Source organism: Lampetra planeri, chromosome 32, assembly GCF_965212315.1.
Source record: "Lampetra planeri chromosome 32, kcLamPlan1.2.h2, whole genome shotgun sequence".
Lineage (NCBI taxonomy): Eukaryota > Metazoa > Chordata > Hyperoartia > Petromyzontiformes > Petromyzontidae > Lampetra > Lampetra planeri.
Genome location: NC_136138.1, coordinates 635,616 through 652,564, shown reverse-complemented (window position 1 = coordinate 652,564; position 16,949 = coordinate 635,616). Strand labels below are relative to the sequence as shown.

General features: G+C 51.9%; 1 protein-coding gene across 1 annotated transcript in view; it reads left to right on the top strand.

Moving 5' to 3' along the window:
• The window catches only part of LOC144729269 (plasma membrane calcium-transporting ATPase 2-like), a 231,618-nt gene that overhangs the window by 149,111 nt on the left and 65,558 nt on the right, over positions 1-16,949 (top strand). Inside the window, exons 13-15 of the mRNA XM_078609397.1 lie at positions 2,226-2,467; positions 4,389-4,623; positions 5,016-5,195. Of these exons, the coding sequence (XP_078465523.1) occupies positions 2,226-2,467; positions 4,389-4,623; positions 5,016-5,195 (657 nt within the window). The remainder of the gene's footprint in view (positions 1-2,225; positions 2,468-4,388; positions 4,624-5,015; positions 5,196-16,949) is intronic.

Genomic DNA, 16,949 nt, shown 5'->3' with positions numbered 1-16,949 from the left:
GTGCAGTCGTAATTAGATTTTGAAATATTATACATGTTACATATATCTAATGACACGGATGGCATTGACGTTAAAAGAAATATAGTGCTGCACAACCGAACCCGAATGAATATTCAGCATGGTGACGAACATTTATGAGTGAATGTAATAAATTAAGGAAAGGGCATTTATGTTCAGTCAAAAAAGCGTTGATGGGTTGTTCCTCATTTAAAAAGTTATCTGCCAGCACAAAAATGCCCCAACCACATTGACCTTACCACGTAGCAGGCATATTCTCAGGTTTTTTCAACTAATTCGGCTGTGACGGTCCCACCTGATGACGGAGACTTGTGTTGCCTCCGAAACGTCGTGAATTTTATTTTTGTTTTGTTTTATTTTACTTTCATTAATTTTAATGTTTTTACCTACGTGACTTTACCGAAAAAACCTGAGAATATGAATCATTGCAGTCACGAAAGCTTCAAATCTAGAACGTAGCAGGCAGCTTCTCTATTTAGTCCACAGCTATTGACCCTTTGGCCAGCAGTTTGAAATTAATCTGCGGCGTGGAATTGAACTACGTTCAAATTAAGGTCTCTTATTCACACTTATAGAGTTCCAGTTGCCGTTCTAAACATGCGTTATAAAAGAGACGCATTAAAAAAAATACAGATACAGTATGTTCCTTTGTAATAATTAAAAGACTTAATAATTATGATCTTAAAGTGGCACATGCAAGGCGTGCTGTTTGTGCGGAGAAAATGGAAGTTATAAATTAGCTGTACACAACTTAGTTCTGTAACAGCAGTTCTCACTGTGTTTGTGCCCTGTGTGTAATTGGTAAAGTCATCTTATCACCGTCCTTTCGGCAAAGGTGGCTCGTGATTTGTTTTTTGATTGATGTTAATTCTCAATACAAGCAAAGCTCCTCGTGGCGAAACATTAACCTGCGAGCGTGATAGCGTTCCCGTCGGCTATAATCCTGCACGCGTTCGTTTTGAAATCCAGTGACGTGACCTTGCCCCGGCAGTACATATACAGGTAGTCTCCGAGTTACGATGGTCCGACTTACGATATTTCGATCTTACGATGGCGATAGCGATACGACAAAATTGTAAAATATTATACATTTCGCGCGGCAGGCAAACGCAGCAGCGTACGAGGTACGATACTGTATTTTATCATCGCCATCCTCCTCTTCCGACAACTAAGTTAATGTAGCCATCAACAACCTAACATCGTTCAAGTATGTAGACGACGGACAGAATCTTGGTGAGTACAGTACAATATGATACGTTACGATACGTTCAATGCATGTATGATACGTAGCTTTAGCAATTTCATTTTAGGGTTACCACGATACGATACGTTCAATGCATGTTAAAAGTTTTTATAGCAGATAGGATTGTTTCCTGAAAAAACTTTCTATTAAATTGCAGTTCATATAGGTAGGCTAAAAATGTACCTTGTTTTTTACTTTAAATTTTACTGTGAAATGCTGTATTGTAATTAATGAATACATACAGTATATAGTTTATACAGTACAGTACTGTGAATTGCTCTGCTTTGCTAAATTAACACCATTCTTTAAGACTCCTGGGTAGGCTAGGCCATCTTCGACTTACGATATTTTCGACTTATGATGTGGTTGTCGTAACGCATCTCCATCGTAAGTAGAGGACTACCTGTACTCACAATTTAAGCCAGCGACGTGACCTTGCTCCTGCAGTACATATACAAAATATTTCATCCAGCAACGAGACCTTTCCACATTGGGGAAACATTTTTGCCCTTTGGCAAACACCTGCAAGTTGCGTAATTTGTAAGGTATTTTTTTCAGCATTGGGACCAGTTATATTGTTTGTACTTGTTTTCACAATGGGAGGAAACTGGAGGACCCAGAGGAAACCCATGCAGAATCGTGAGGGAACATGTAAACCCCATATGGAAAGGTGTCCGAGGTGGGAATTTAACCCAGGGCCTTCGTGTCATGAAGCTTGCTCGTTACCGCCGCGCCACCCTGCCGCCCAAACAAATGAAGGCCTTATCAAGGATAAGACATCCGTACCTTCCCAGCGAGCGAAGCAGTATCAATCACAGCTCCGTTTTTACCATGCAGCCCCGTCATCTGGACTTCCTGGCCGGCAGGCCGGCCGGCAGAGAGAAGCCCGGGGGGGCGGGGGGGTGTCGGAGTTACTGCCACGGAACTCACGTGCACGCCCCCGTCCCCGCATCCGTATCCACAGCCGCCGGAGAAGGAGGGCGGCCTCCCGCGCCAGGTGGGCAACAAGACAGAGTGTGCACTGCTGGGGCTGCTCGCCGAGCTGCGACGCGACTACCAGGCGGTGCGCGACGAGCTGCCCGAGGAGCGCCTCTTCAAGGTGTACACCTTCAACTCGGTGCGCAAGTCCATGAGCACCGTGCTGCACAATGCCGACGGGGGCTTCCGTCTCTACAGCAAGGGCGCCTCCGAGATCCTGCTCAAGAAGTGAGAGGCGGCCGTCCCCTCCCCCACCCCCCTATCCCTCACCCCCCCGCTCCCCATCGTCGTCGTCGTCGTCGCGCAACGTGACGCGGCGGGGTAGCGGCGATCTGGTCGGGTGCGGCAGGGGCATTGGCAGTGTCCGGTCTGCATGAGCGCAATGGGAATATATTTCGGTGTCGGGGCAGTGGCATGGCCCAGCGCTGTAAGAATGGCGACAATACCAATGTTATACATTCTTCATTATTATCAATATCTGTTCACTCTTGTTTTCACAACAACTAGTCTATATTCTTGAGCTTTTTCTACAAGGCTGTACACCATTGTCTTTAAAAGCCATGCGGTATGTGCGTTTCTGGTATGAGTGCGTCACTGTCCCACTCTTGGCCACTGTGGTGTCCGTGTTATCCCTTGATGCTGGATCTGCCAGGGCTGAGTTTCTCGCTGAACATTTTCCGAGTTGCATGTAAAAACCAGAACCAGTCACGTGACAGGTTGGCACGGCCACAGCGGAGTGAATGCCTGGCGACGTGGTGTGCTGGGGTGAGGACAAATTTTTCGGGTCGCTTGCCCGGAACAGGCCCGGAACAGACCCGGCTGACATTACGTCCTACGGACGACCATCTGAGACGGCACCGACAGACGTGTCGCTGCTCCTCGCGTTTGGCGCGGCCTCTTTGCCAAAGTGCCGCCCTCGACCATTGTTTACATCGCGGTCGTTCTCTAAGTTGTTCCTGCATGTTTTATTAATCACGAGTGGGAAGCCGGCTGAGAGTAGACTCTGACTTGCTACCCCGAGGGCTTGTGGGCCTCTCGGCCACCCGAGGCTTCCGCCGCCCCAGCACGCCTTTGCCTCTACGCCCGTGCGTTGTAGCGATTGCTAACGGGGCCCGCGCCACCAGGTGGGTAGTTTGTAAATGACGACGCAGATTAGTGGCAGCGTGGCAGATGAGCAAAATTTTCCCCAATGATCCAGCCACAAATGTCAAATTAGTTTTGAAATTTGTCACCCCTGTTTCTCGGAAACTGCATGTGAGAAGCTCTCAGACAAGGCCTCGTTCATTTACATTCGGGGGAGCGCTCTCAGAGTTCCCCAGACAAACGCACAGACATACACATTATCACCTTGAATAATAGATTTGCAAATGAATCACAAATAATCTACTGTGTGTCCTCCCCCGCCCGGTGATTGTCAGCTCGCGCAACGATCGTGAGCAGGAACGCCCTCGCCGGTCCCAGGCTTCTGCCAAGCGACAGAGCTTTGATCATTAGCAATTAAAACCCAACGTGATCGTTTTTGTAAACCAACAAGTCTCTCGGTTAACACTAATATTAAGTGATCAGAACATTCTTCATCTATTGACAGTCGTAACAATAACGACAATTTCTCGAGCGCCGTAATACGACGAGCCGTTGCTATCAGCTGTACTGCATTGCCGTTCTGACACTGTGACGATAACTCGACGTGATAAAAATAGAAGTCATTGTGTCCAGGGTGGCTGACGCTCACATAGACGGCCGACTCGATTCCACGGAATCATCTTTGTGACCCTGAATCAGAGGCTGGAATTCCACATTGATATAACGGACCAGTCTGTCCATGGAACAACAGCTGTTTACTTTAAAAAAATTGGTACTCGTGGTGATCAGTATCTTTTTTCAGGAGGGTCCTGCCAAGTATTTGATGTTGCTGCTACTGTGTGATCCCATTTGAGTGATTTGCAGGATACATATATATTTATGTATCAGCAGTGGGACCAGTGGCATTGTGCGAGTTTCTTTTTAGAAATGGGAAGAAACCCATGCAGAGGAGGGGGAGAACAATGCAAACACAAAAATAAAACACCTGGATCGGGAATCAATCCCAGGGACTTTTTTTTTTGCTGCGAGGAAGCCCCGCTGTAGTCGATGAACCCCTGCGTGCCAGGTGCTCGCGGATCCTGGGCGCGACTGGCGAGACGCGGGGGTTCCGGCTGCGTGACCGCGACGAGATGGTGCGCAAGGTCATCGAGCCCATGGCGTGCGACGGCCTGCGCACCATCTGCCTGGCCTACCGCGACTTCCCGATCGGCGCGGAGCCCAAGTGGGACGATGAGAACGCCATCGTCAACGAGCTCACGTGCGTCACTGTCGTGGGCATCGAGGACCCCGTCAGGCCCGAGGTTGGTCCGCCCCTACCCGAGCGGTTTCGCGCCGTTGTCCGTGGTCGCAAACGCATTCCAGGGCGGCACGCCCAGACTCCTCTCGGGAACTTTTGTTTGTTTTTTTGTTTTTTTTGCAACAGATTTCGTTATTCACCTAACGACCGCCGCACGGCCGTCGCTAGGAGCCGTCGATAGGAGCGTGAATCGCCAAGTCACCTTCCGCTTGCTGCGGTAGCGCAAATCTGGTCTAGGGAGTGATAATTTTTTTTTATGAACTGAATGCCCACTGTAAGTCGACGTCAAAGTTGCTAGTCCAGCTGCCGGCCTCAGGGCATGGCGAGCGTGAACCACTCACGCCCTCAGAGACCGTTCGCAGCACGTATGCTGATGGGAGTTCGCTTTGAACGCAGGTGCCGAACGCCATCAAGATGTGCCAGCGGGCGGGCATCACGGTGCGCATGGTCACGGGAGACAACATCAACACGGCGCGCGCCATCGCGAGCAAGTGCGGCATCCTGCACCCCAACGAGGACTTCCTGTGCATCGAGGGCAAAGAGTTCAACAGACGCATCCGGAACGACAAGGGCGAGGTGCGCGCGCCGTGAAAAGCCGTCAGCCACGCGTATCTGTACCGGTCCTGGGCCTCCACCTCTGAGGTCGACTCGGCCTGGTGCAGCTGCGTGTGTAAACGTCAGCACTTGGGGATGACAAAGCCGACTGGGGATGGCACAGCGATATTTTCCGTGTTCCCAGGTGTGGATGCGTTTCGTGTGGAACGTTTTTTCCCTTCTGGCTCTCAATAATTTTTTTCCACGAGAGCTCTGCTTCGAGGAACGTTTGGCCAATTCCTTTGTAGACGTCGCGTTTATCGCAGCGGAGGAAACTGGAGTGCCTGGGGAAACCCCCCCTCCCACAGACTCTTGAGGAGATACAACAAAGCATCTCTCACAGGTGGTCAATGGGGTTGTGGACTTGCGAGAGTTGTTGTGCATGTAGGTGGGCCTTGCTGTGTTCTCTGTGTCCTCTTCATGCATAATTAAGATAGGAAGAGGATTTTAGTTTTTTTGTGTGGGAGTGTCGTCTTCGGCTTGTGTTGTTGGTGCTGTGTGTGCTTGTTTTGTTGGGGCTGTGTGTGCGTGTTTTGTTGGTGCTGTGTGTGTTTGTTGTCGCTGTGTGTGAGTGATGGTGCTGTGTGTGTGTGTGTGTTTGTTGGTGCTGTGTATGAAGTCTTCAGTAGCTGTACCGGATGAATTTCCATCTGGTACAGATACAATGGGAGGCTTATCGATGCCCGGGTGCGGTCAAGGGATGGCTCCCTATTGGTCAACCACGTTATGTATGCCGATGACCTGGTAATTGCGGCTCACTCAGAGGAGGCATTGGAGGCACTGCTGCTGAAACTGGAGTGTGCCACTAAGAGGTGGTGGGGCCTTACCATCAGCCCCACCAAAACGAAGCACCTGCCTGGGTATTTTGTACCATCGAGTACTCCACCCCCACAACTCCCAATCGGTGATGGGGCAGTTGTGGAGAGGGTGGAGAGGTCTCACTGCGAATCACTCGAGCGGCATTATCTTTGCATCGGTTGCGTAACGCTGTGTGGAAGCTACCTGGTCTGTCGCTCCGCACTAAGCTTCGGGTTACAGTCATTCCCTCCCTTCTCTATGCTTGCGAAACGTGGACCCCCTAATGGAACATTTTCGCCGGTTGGAAACATTTAGGCTGGCCTGCCTACGATCCATCCTGGGTTTAACCAGGCTGGATTGTGTGAGGAGCTCACAAATCCTTGAAAGATCTGGGAAAAGTCCCATCGGTGAGCTCCTCCGGCAGGCAAGGCTGCATTGGCTGCGTCATGTAGCCCGCATGCCCAGCCACCGCATACCTAAACAGCTTTTGTTCAGCCGGATCGAGGGGGCTAAATGGGCGCAGCACGGGCTAGAGAAGAGATGGAGTGATGTGGTACAGGAGAACGTGGAGCTGAGTGGACTTGCCGATGACTTGTACCAGCGGTGTCAAGATCGACCTCTGTGGAGGAGGCTCGTGAAGGATGCTACTGGGCAGTTGGAGGCAGTCGCCCTCCAACAACAACGGAGGGCGGAGGAGCGACGCTCAAAACAACGAGCGGAGCGCCGGGTGGCTAAAGCACAGAAAGTTGGCACAGTAGGGGGCACAGGTGGTGCATCAGCCAGTCATCTCGGTCATCTCAGTCAGTCGACCCGTGGCACCTGGGTTTGCCCCGTGACCTCCTGCCAGCGGGCGTTCGACACTTCACGTGGCCTCAAGGTGCACATGGCCTGGCACAAGCGTCGTGGTGACGTCACCGCCACTTAGTGGCGAATGGCGGTTGTTGTTGCTGTGTGTGAGTGTGTGTTGGTGCTGTGTGTATGTTGGTGCTGTATGTGTGTGTGTTGTGTGTGCATGTTGGTTGGTGCTGTGTGTGTGTGTGTGTTGGTGCTGTGTGTGTGTGTTGGTGCTGTATGTGTGTGTTAGTGCTGTGTGTGTGTGTGTTGGTGCTGTGTGTGTGTGTTGGTGTTGTATGTGTGTGTGTTGGTGCTGTGTGTGTGTGTTCGTGTTGTATGTGTGTGTGTTGGTGCTGTGTGTGTGTGTGTTGGTGTTGTGTGTGCGTGTTGGTTGGTGCTGTGTGTGTGTGTTGGTGCTGTGTGTGTGTGTGTGTTGGTGTTGTGTGTGTGTGTTGGTGCTGTGTGTGTGTGTTGGTGCTGTGTGTGTGTTGGTGCTGTGTGTGTGTGTGTTGGTGCTGTGTGTGTGTGTGATGGTGCTGTGTGTGTGTGTGATGGTGCTGTGTGTGTGTGATGGTGCTGTGTGTGTGTTGGTGCTGTGTGTGTGTGTGTTGGTGCTGTGTGTGTGTGTTGGTGTTGTGTGTGTGTTGGTGCTGTGTGTGTGTGTTGGTGCTGTGTGTGTTGGTGCTGTGTGTGTGTGTTGGTGCTGTATGTGTGTGTGTTGGTGCTGTGTGTGTGTTGGTGCTGTGTGTGTGTGTGTTGGTGCTGTGTGTGTGTGTGTTGGTGCTGTGTGTGTGTGTGTGTTGGTGCTGTGTGTGTGTGTTGGTGCTGTGTGTGTGTGTGTTGGTGCTGTGTGTGTGTGTTGGTGCTGTGTGTGTGTTGGTGCTGTGTGTGTGTGTGTTGGTGCTGTGTGTGTATGTTGGTGCTGTGTGTGTGTGTGTTGGTGCTGTGTGTGTGTTGGTCCTGTGTGTATTGGTGCTGTGTGTGTGTGTGTTGGTGCTGTGTGTGTGTGTTGGTGCTGTGTGTGTGTGTTGGTGCTGTGTGTGTGTGTGTTGGTGCTGTGTGTGTTGGCGCTGTGTGTGTGTGTGTTGGTGCTGTGTGTGTGTGTGTTGGTGCTGTGTGTGTGTGTGTTGGTGCTGTGTGTGTGTGTGTGTGATGGTGCTGTGTGTGTGTGTTGGTGCTGTGTGTGTGTTGGTGCTGTGTGTGTTGGTGCTGTGTGTGTGTGTTGGTGCTGTGTGTGTGTGTGTTGGTGCTGTGTGTGTGTGTTGGTGCTGTGTATGTGTGTGTGTGTTGGTGCTGTGTGTGTGTGTGTTGGTGCTGTGTGTGTGTGTTGGTGCTGTGTGTGTGTGTTGGTGCTGTGTGTGTGTGTGTGTTGGTGCTGTGTGTGTGTGTTGGTGCTGTGTGTGTGTGTGATGGTGCTGTGTGTGTGTGTTGGTGCTGTGTGTGTGTGTGTGTGATGGTGCTGTGTGTTGGTGCTGTGTGTGTGTGTGTTGGTGCTGTGTGTGTGTGTTGGTGTTGTGTGTGTGTTGGTGCTGTGTGTGTTGGTGCTGTGTGTGTTGGTGCTGTGTGTGTGTGTTGGTGCTGTGTGTGTGTGTGTGTTGGTGCTGTGTGTGTGTGTGTTGGTGCTGTGTGTGTGTGTGTTGGTGCTGTGTGTGTGTGTGTTGGTGCTGTGTGTGTGTGTTGGTGCTGTGTGTGTGTGTGTTGGTGCTGTGTGTGTGTGTTGGTGCTGTGTGTGTGTTGGTGCTGTGTGTGTGTGTGTGTTGGTGCTGTGTGTGTATGTTGGTGCTGTGTGTGTGTGTGTTGGTGCTGTGTGTGTGTTGGTCCTGTGTGTATTGGTGCTGTGTGTGTGTGTGTTGGTGCTGTGTGTGTGTGTTGGTGCTGTGTGTGTGTGTTAGTGCTGTATGTGTGTGTTGGTGCTGTGTGTGTGATGGTGCTGTGTGTGTGTGTGTTGGTGCTGTGTGTGTGTGTGTTGGTGCTGTGTGTGTTGGCGCTGTGTGTGTGTGTGTGTTGGTGCTGTGTGTGTGTGTGTTGGTGCTGTGTGTGTGTGTGTTGGTGCTGTGTGTGTGTGTGTGATGGTGCTGTGTGTGTGTGTTGGTGCTGTGTGTGTGTTGGTGCTGTGTGTGTTGGTGCTGTGTGTGTGTGTTGGTGCTGTGTGTGTGTGTGTTGGTGCTGTGTGTGTGTGTTGGTGCTGTGTGTGTGTGTTGGTGCTGTGTGTGTGTGTGTTGGTGCTGTGTGTGTGTGTTGGTGCTGTGTGTGTGTGTTGGTGCTGTGTGTGTGTGTGTGTTGGTGCTGTGTGTGTGTGTTGGTGCTGTGTGTGTGTGTGATGGTGCTGTGTGTGTGTGTTGGTGCTGTGTGTGTGTGTGTGTGTGATGGTGCTGTGTGTGTGTGTTGGTGCTGTGTGTGTGTGTGTGATGGTGCTGTGTGTGTGTGTTGGTGCTGTGTGTGTGTGTGATGGTGCTGTGTGTGTGTTGGTGCTGTGTGTGTGTGATGGTGCTGTGTGTGTGTGTGTGTTGGTGCTGTGTGTGTGTGTGTGGTGCTGTGTGTGTTGGTGCTGTGTGTGTGTGTGTTGGTGCTGTGTGTGTGTGTGTTGGTGCTGTGTGTGTGTGTTGGTGCTGTGTGTGTGTGTTTGTGCTGTGTGTGTGTGTTGGTGCTGTGTGTGTGTGTTGGTGCTGTGTGTGTGTGTGTTGGTGCTGTGTGTGTGTGTTGGTGCTGTGTGTGTGTGTGTTGGTGCTGTGTGTGTTGGTGCTGTGTGTGTGTGTGTGTTGGTGCTGTGTGTGTGTGTGGTGATGTGTGTGTGTGTGTTGGTGCTGTGTGTGTGTGTGTTGGTGCTGTGTGTGTGTGTTGGTGCTGTGTGTGTGTGTGTTGGTGCTGTGTGTGTGTGTGTTGGTGCTGTGTGTGTGTGTGTTGGTGCTGTGTGTGTGTGGTGGTGCTGTGTGTGTGTCTGTGTTGGTGCTGTGTGTGTGTGTGTTGGTGCTGTGTGTGTGTGTTGGTGCTGTGTGTGGGTGTGTGTGGTGCTGTGTGTGTGTGTGTTGGTGCTGTGTGTGTGTGTGTGTTGGTGCTGTGTGTGTGTTGGTGCTGTGTGTGTGTGTTTTGGTGCTGTGTGTGTGTGGTGGTGCTGTGTGTGTGTGTGTGTTGGTGCTGTGTGTGTGTGTGTTGGTGCTGTGTGTGTGTGTTGGTGCTGTATGTGTGTGTGTTGGTGCTGTGTGTGTGTGTGTGTTGGTGCTGTGTGTGTGTGTGTGTTGGTGCTGTGTGTGTGTGTGTTGGTGCTGTGTGTGTGTGTGTTGGTGCTGTGTGTGATCGACGCCCGGGTGCGATCAAGGGATGGCTCCCTATTGGTCAACCACGTTATGTATGCCGATGATTTGGTAATAGCTGCTCATTCGGAAGAGGAGTTGGAGACGCTGCTGCTGAGACTGGAGCGTGCCACTAAGAGGTGGGGCCTTACCATCAGCCCCACCAAAACTAAGCACCTGCCTGGGTATTTTGTACCATCGGGCACTCCACCCCCACAACTCCCAATCGGTGATGGGGCAGTTGTGGAGAGAGTGGAGAGTTTCCCATACCTGGGCAGTGTGCTTATGACCGGCTCCAGTTTATCAGCAGAGGTCTCACTCCGAATCAGTCGAGCGGCAATATCTTTTCATCGGTTGCGTAACGCTGTGTGGAAGCTACCTGGTCTGTCGCTCCGCACGAAGCTTCAGGTCTTCTCGGCCACGGTCATTCCCTCCCTTCTCTACGCTTGCGAAACGTGGACCCCCCTAGTGGAGCATCTTCGCCGGTTGGAAACATTTAGGCTGGCCTGCCTACGATCCATCCTGGGTTTAACCAGGCTGGATTGTGTGAGGAGCTCACAAGTCCTTGAAAGATCTGGGCAAAGTCCCATCAGTGAGCTCCTCCGGCAGGCAAGGCTGCGTTGGCTGGGTCATGTAGCCCGCATGCCCAGCCACGGCATACCTAAACAGCTTTTGTTCGGCCGGATCGAGGGGGCTAAACGGGCGCGGCACGGGCTAGAGAAGAGATGGAGTGATGTGGTACAGGAGGAAGTGGAGCTGAGTGGACTTGCCGATGACTGGTACCAGCGGTGTCAAGATCGGCCTCAGTGGAGGAGGCTCGTGAAGGACGCTACTGGGCAGTTGGAGGCAGTCGCCCTCCAACAACAACGGAGGGCGGAGGAGCGACGCTCACAACAACGAGCGGAGCGCCGGGTTGCTAAAGCACAGCAAGTTGGCACAGTAGGGGGCACAGGTGGTGCATCAGCCAGTCATCTCGGTCATCTCGGTCAGTCGACCCGTGGCACATTGGTCTGCCCCGTGACCTCCTGCCAGCGGGCGTTCGACACTTCACGTGGCCTCAGGGTGCACATGGCTTGGCACAAGCGTCGTGGTGACGTCACCGCCACTTAGTGGCGAATGGCGGTTGTTGTTGTTGTTGTTGCTGTGTGTGTGTTGGTGCTGTGTGTGTGTGTGTTGGTGCTGTGTGTGTGTGTGTGTTGGTGCTGTGTGTGTGATGGTGCTGTGTGTGTGTGTGTTGGTGCTGTGTGTGTGTGTGTTGGTGCTGTGTGTGTGTGTGTTGGTGCTGTGTGTGTGTGTGTGTGTCTTGGTGCTGTGTGTGTGTGTGTTGGTGCTGTGTGTGTGTGTGTTGGTGCTGTGTGTGTGTGTGTGTTGGTGCTGTGTGTTGGTGCTGTGTGTGTGTGTGTTGGTGCTGTGTGTGTGTTGGTGCTGTGTGTGTGTGTGTTGGTGCTGTGTGTGTGTGTGTTGGTGCTGTGTGTGTGTTGGTGCTGTGTGTGTGTGTTGGTGCTGTGTGTGTGTGTTGGTGCTGTGTGTGTGTGTGTTGGTGTTGTGTGTGTGTGTGTGTTGGTGCTGTGTGTGTGTGTTGGTGCTGTGTGTGTGTGTGTGTTGGTGCTGTGTGTGTGTGTTGGTGCTGTGTGTGTGTGTTGGTGCTGTGTGTGTGTGTGTTGGTGCTGTGTGTGTGTGTTGGTGCTGTGTGTGTGTGTTGGTGCTGTGTGTGTGTGTGTTGGTGCTGTGTGTGTGTGATGGTGCTGTGTGTGTGTGTGTGATGGTGCTGTGTGTGTGTGTGTTGGTGCTGTGTGTGTGTGTGTTGGTGCTGTGTGTGTGTGATGGTGCTGTGTGTGTGTGTGTGATGGTGCTGTGTGTGTGTGTGTTGGTGCTGTGTGTGTGTGTTGGTGCTGTGTGTGTGTGTGTTGGTGCTGTGTGTGTGTGATGGTGCTGTGTGTGTGTGTGTGATGGTGCTGTGTGTGTTGGTGCTGTGTGTGTGTGTGTGATGGTGCTGTGTGTGTGTGTTGGTGCTGTGTGTGTGTGTGTTGGTACTGTGTGTGTTGGTGCTGTGTGTGTGTGTTGGTGCTGTGTGTGTGTGTTGGTGCTGTGTGTGTGTGTTGGTGCTGTCTGTGTGTGTTGGTGCTGTGTGTGTGTGTGTTGGTGCTGTGTGTGTGTGTTGGTGCTGTGTGTGTGTGTGTGTTGGTGCTGTGTGTGTGTGTTGGTGCTGTGTGTGTGTGTGTGTTGGTGTTGTGTGTGTGTGTTGGTGCTGTGTGTGTGTGTGATGGTGCTGTGTGTGTGTGTTGGTGCTGTGTGTGTGTGTGATGGTGCTGTGTGTGTGTGTTGGTGCTGTGTGTGTGATGGTGCTGTGTGTGTGTGTTGGTGCTGTGTGTGTGTGTGATGGTGCTGTGTGTGTGTGTGTTGGTGCTGTGTGTGTGTGATGGTGCTGTGTGTGTGTGTTGGTGCTGTGTGTGTGTTGGTGCTGTGTGTGTGTGATGGTGCTGTGTGTGTGTTTTGGTGCTGTGTGTGTGTGTGTGTGTTGGTGCTGTGTGTGTGATGGTGCTGTGTGTGTGTGTGTGTTGGTGCTGTGTGTGTGTGTTGGTGCTGTGTGTGTGTGTGTGTTGGTACTGTGTGTGTGTGTTGGTGCTGTGTGTGTGTGTTGGTGCTGTGTGTGTGTGTGTGTTGGTGCTGTGTGTGTGTGATGGTGCTGTGTGTGTGTGTGATGGTGCTGTGTGTGTGTGTTGGTGCTGTGTGTGTGTGTTGGTGCTGTGTGTGTGTTGGTGCTGTGTGTGTGTGTGTTGGTGCTATGTGTGTGTGTGTGTGTTGGTGCTGTGTGTGTGATGGTGCTGTGTGTGTGTGTGTTAGTGCTGTGTGTGTGTTGGTGCTGTGTGTGTGTGTGTGTTGGTGCTGTGTGTGTGTGTGTTGGTGCTGTGTGTGTGTTGGTGCTGTGTGTGTGTGTGTTGGTGCTGTGTGTGTGTGATGGTGCTGTGTGTGTGTGTGTGATGGTGTTGTGTGTGTGTGTTGGTGCTGTGTGTGTGTGTGATGGCGCTGTGTGTGTGTGTTGGTGCTGTGTGTGTGTGTTGGTGCTGTGTGTGTTGGTGCTGTGTATGTGTGTTGGTGCTGTGTGTGTGTGTGTTGGTGCTGTGTGTGTGTGTTGGTGCTGTGTGTGTGTGTGTGTGTTGGTGCTGTGTGTGTGTGTGTGTTGGTGCTGTGTGTGTGTGTTGGTGCTGTGTGTGTGTGTGTGTTGGTGCTGTGTGTGTGTGTGTTGGTGCTGTGTGTGTGTGTGTGTTGGTGCTGTGTGTGTGTGTTGGTGCTGTGTGTGTGTGTGATGGTGCTGTGTGTGTGTGTTGGTGCTGTGTGTGTGTGTGATGGTGCTGTGTGTGTGTGTTGGTGCTGTGTGTGTGTGTGTGATGGTGCTGTGTCTGTGTGTTGGTGCTGTGTGTGTGTGTGATGGTGCTGTGTGTGTGTGTGTTGGTGCTGTGTGTGTGTGATGGTGCTGTGTGTGTGTGTGTTGGTGCTGTGTGTGTGTGTTGGTGCTGTGTGTGTGTGATGGTGCTGTGTGTGTATGTTGGTGCTGTGTGTGTGTGTGTGTTGGTGCTGTGTGTGTGTGATGGTGCTGTGTGTGTGTGTTGGTGCTGTGTGTGTGTGTGTGTTGGTGCTGTGTCTGTGTGTGTGTTGGTGTGTGTGTGTGTGTTGGTTCTGTGTGTGTGTGTGTTGGTGCTGTGTGTGTGTGTGTTAGTGCTGTGTGTGTGTGTTGGTGTGTGTGTGTGTGTTGGTTCTGTGTGTGTGTGTGATGGTGCTGTGTGTGTGTGTGTTAGTGCTGTGTGTGTGTGTTGGTGCTGTGTGTGTGTGTGTGTTGGTGCTGTGTGTGTGTGTTGGTGCTGTGTGTGTGTTGGTGCTGTGTGTGTGTGTGTTGGTGCTGTGTGTGTGATGGTGCTGTGTGTGTGTGTGTGATGGTGTTGTGTGTGTGTGTTGGTGCTGTGTGTGTGTGTGTGATGGCGCTGTGTGTGTGTGTTGGTGCTGTGTGTGTGTGTTGGTGCTGTGTGTGTTGGTGCTGTGTATGTGTGTTGGTGCTGTGTGTGTGTGTGTTGGTGCTGTGTGTGTGTGTTGGTGCTGTGTGTGTGTGTGTGTGTTGGTGCTGTGTGTGTGTGTGTGTTGGTGCTGTGTGTGTGTGTTGGTGCTGTGTGTGTGTGTGTGTTGGTGCTGTGTGTGTGTGTGTTGGTGCTGTGTGTGTGTGTGTGTTGGTGCTGTGTGTGTGTGTTGGTGCTGTGTGTGTGTGTGATGGTGCTGTGTGTGTGTGTTGGTGCTGTGTGTGTGTGTGATGGTGCTGTGTGTGTGTGTTGGTGCTGTGTGTGTGTGTGTGATGGTGCTGTGTCTGTGTGTTGGTGCTGTGTGTGTGTGATGGTGCTGTGTGTGTGTGTGTTGGTGCTGTGTGTGTGTGATGGTGCTGTGTGTGTGTGTGTTGGTGCTGTGTGTGTGTGTTGGTGCTGTGTGTGTGTGATGTTGCTGTGTGTGTATGTTGGTGCTGTGTGTGTGTGTGTGTTGGTGCTGTGTGTGTGTGATGGTGCTGTGTGTGTGTGTTGGTGCTGTGTGTGTGTGTGTGTGTTGGTGCTGTGTCTGTGTGTGTGTTGGTGTGTGTGTGTGTGTTGGTTCTGTGTGTGTGTGTGTTGGTGCTGTGTGTGTGTGTGTGTTGGTGCTGTGTGTGTGTGTGTGATGGTGCTGTGTGTGTGTTGGTGCTGTGTGTGTGTGTTGGTGCTGTGTGTGTGTGATGGTGCTGTGTGTGTGTGTGTGATGGTGTTGTGTGTGTGTGTTGGTGCTGTGTGTGTGTGTGTGATGGCGCTGTGTGTGTGTGTTGGTGCTGTGTGTGTGTGTTGGTGCTGTGTGTGTTGGTGCTGTGTATGTGTGTTGGTGCTGTGTGTGTGTGTGTTGGTGCTGTGTGTGTGTGTTGGTGCTGTGTGTGTGTGTGTGTGTTGGTGCTGTGTGTGTGTGTGTGTTGGTGCTGTGTGTGTGTGTTGGTGCTGTGTGTGTGTGTGTGTTGGTGCTGTGTGTGTGTGTGTTGGTGCTGTGTGTGTGTGTGTGTTGGTGCTGTGTGTGTGTGTTGGTGCTGTGTGTGTGTGTGATGGTGCTGTGTGTGTGTGTTGGTGCTGTGTGTGTGTGTGATGGTGCTGTGTGTGTGTGTTGGTGCTGTGTGTGTGTGTGTGATGGTGCTGTGTCTGTGTGTTGGTGCTGTGTGTGTGTGTGATGGTGCTGTGTGTGTGTGTGTTGGTGCTGTGTGTGTGTGATGGTGCTGTGTGTGTGTGTGTTGGTGCTGTGTGTGTGTGTTGGTGCTGTGTGTGTGTGATGGTGCTGTGTGTGTATGTTGGTGCTGTGTGTGTGTGTGTGTGTTGGTGCTGTGTGTGTGTAATGGTGCTGTGTGTGTGTGTTGGTGCTGTGTGTGTGTGTGTGTTGGTGCTGTGTCTGTGTGTGTGTTGGTGTGTGTGTGTGTGTTGGTTCTGTGTGTGTGTGTGTTGGTGCTGTGTGTGTGTGTGTTAGTGCTGTGTGTGTGTGTTGGTGTGTGTGTGTGTGTTGGTTCTGTGTGTGTGTGTGATGGTGCTGTGTGTGTGTGTGTTAGTGCTGTGTGTGTGTGTTGGTGCTGTGTGTGTGTGTGTGTTGGTGCTGTGTGTGTGTGTTGGTGCTGTGTGTGTGTTGGTGCTGTGTGTGTGTGTTGGTGCTGTGTGTGTGTGATGGTGCTGTGTGTGTGTGTGTGATGGTGTTGTGTGTGTGTGTTGGTGCTGTGTGTGTGTGTGTGATGGCGCTGTGTGTGTGTGTTGGTGCTGTGTGTGTGTGTTGGTGCTGTGTGTGTTGGTGCTGTGTATGTGTGTTGGTGCTGTGTGTGTGTGTGTTGGTGCTGTGTGTGTGTGTTGGTGCTGTGTGTGTGTGTGTGTGTTGGTGCTGTGTGTGTGTGTGTGTTGGTGCTGTGTGTGTGTGTTGGTGCTGTGTGTGTGTGTGTTGGTGCTGTGTGTGTGTGTGTTGGTGCTGTGTGTGTGTGTGTTGGTGCTGTGTGTGTGTGTTGGTGCTGTGTGTGTGTGTGATGGTGCTGTGTGTGTTTGTTGGTGCTGTGTGTGTGTGTGATGGTGCTGTGTGTGTGTGTTGGTGCTGTGTGTGTGTGTGTGATGGTGCTGTGTCTGTGTGTTGGTGCTGTGTGTGTGTGTGATGGTGCTGTGTGTGTGTGTGTTGGTGCTGTGTGTGTGTGATGGTGCTGTGTGTGTGTGTGTTGGTGCTGTGTGTGTGTGTTGGTGCTGTGTGTGTGTGATGGTGCTGTGTGTGTATGTTGGTGCTGTGTGTGTGTGTGTGTTGGTGCTGTGTGTGTGTGATGGTGCTGTGTGTGTGTGTTGGTGCTGTGTGTGTGTGTGTGTTGGTGCTGTGTCTGTGTGTGTGTTGGTGTGTGTGTGTGTGTTGGTTCTGTGTGTGTGTGTGTTGGTGCTGTGTGTGTGTGTGTGTTGGTGCTGTGTGTGTGTGTGTGATGGTGCTGTGTGTGTGTTGGTGCTGTGTGTGTGTGTTGGTGCTGTGTGTGTGTGTGTTGGTGCTGTGTGTGTTGGTGCTGTGTGTGTGTGTGTGTTGGTGCTGTGTGTGTGTGTGTGTTGGTGCTGTGTGTGTGTGTGTTGGTGGTGTGTGTGTGTGTGTTGGTGCTGTGTGTGTGTGTGTTGGTGCTGTGTGTGTGTGATGGTGCTGTGTGTGTGTGTGTGATGGTGCTGTGTGTGGGTGGTGCTGTGTGTGTGTGTGTTGGTGCTGTGTGTGTGTGTGTTGGTGCTGTGTGTGTGTGTTGGTGCTGTGTGTGTGTGATGGTGCTGTGTGT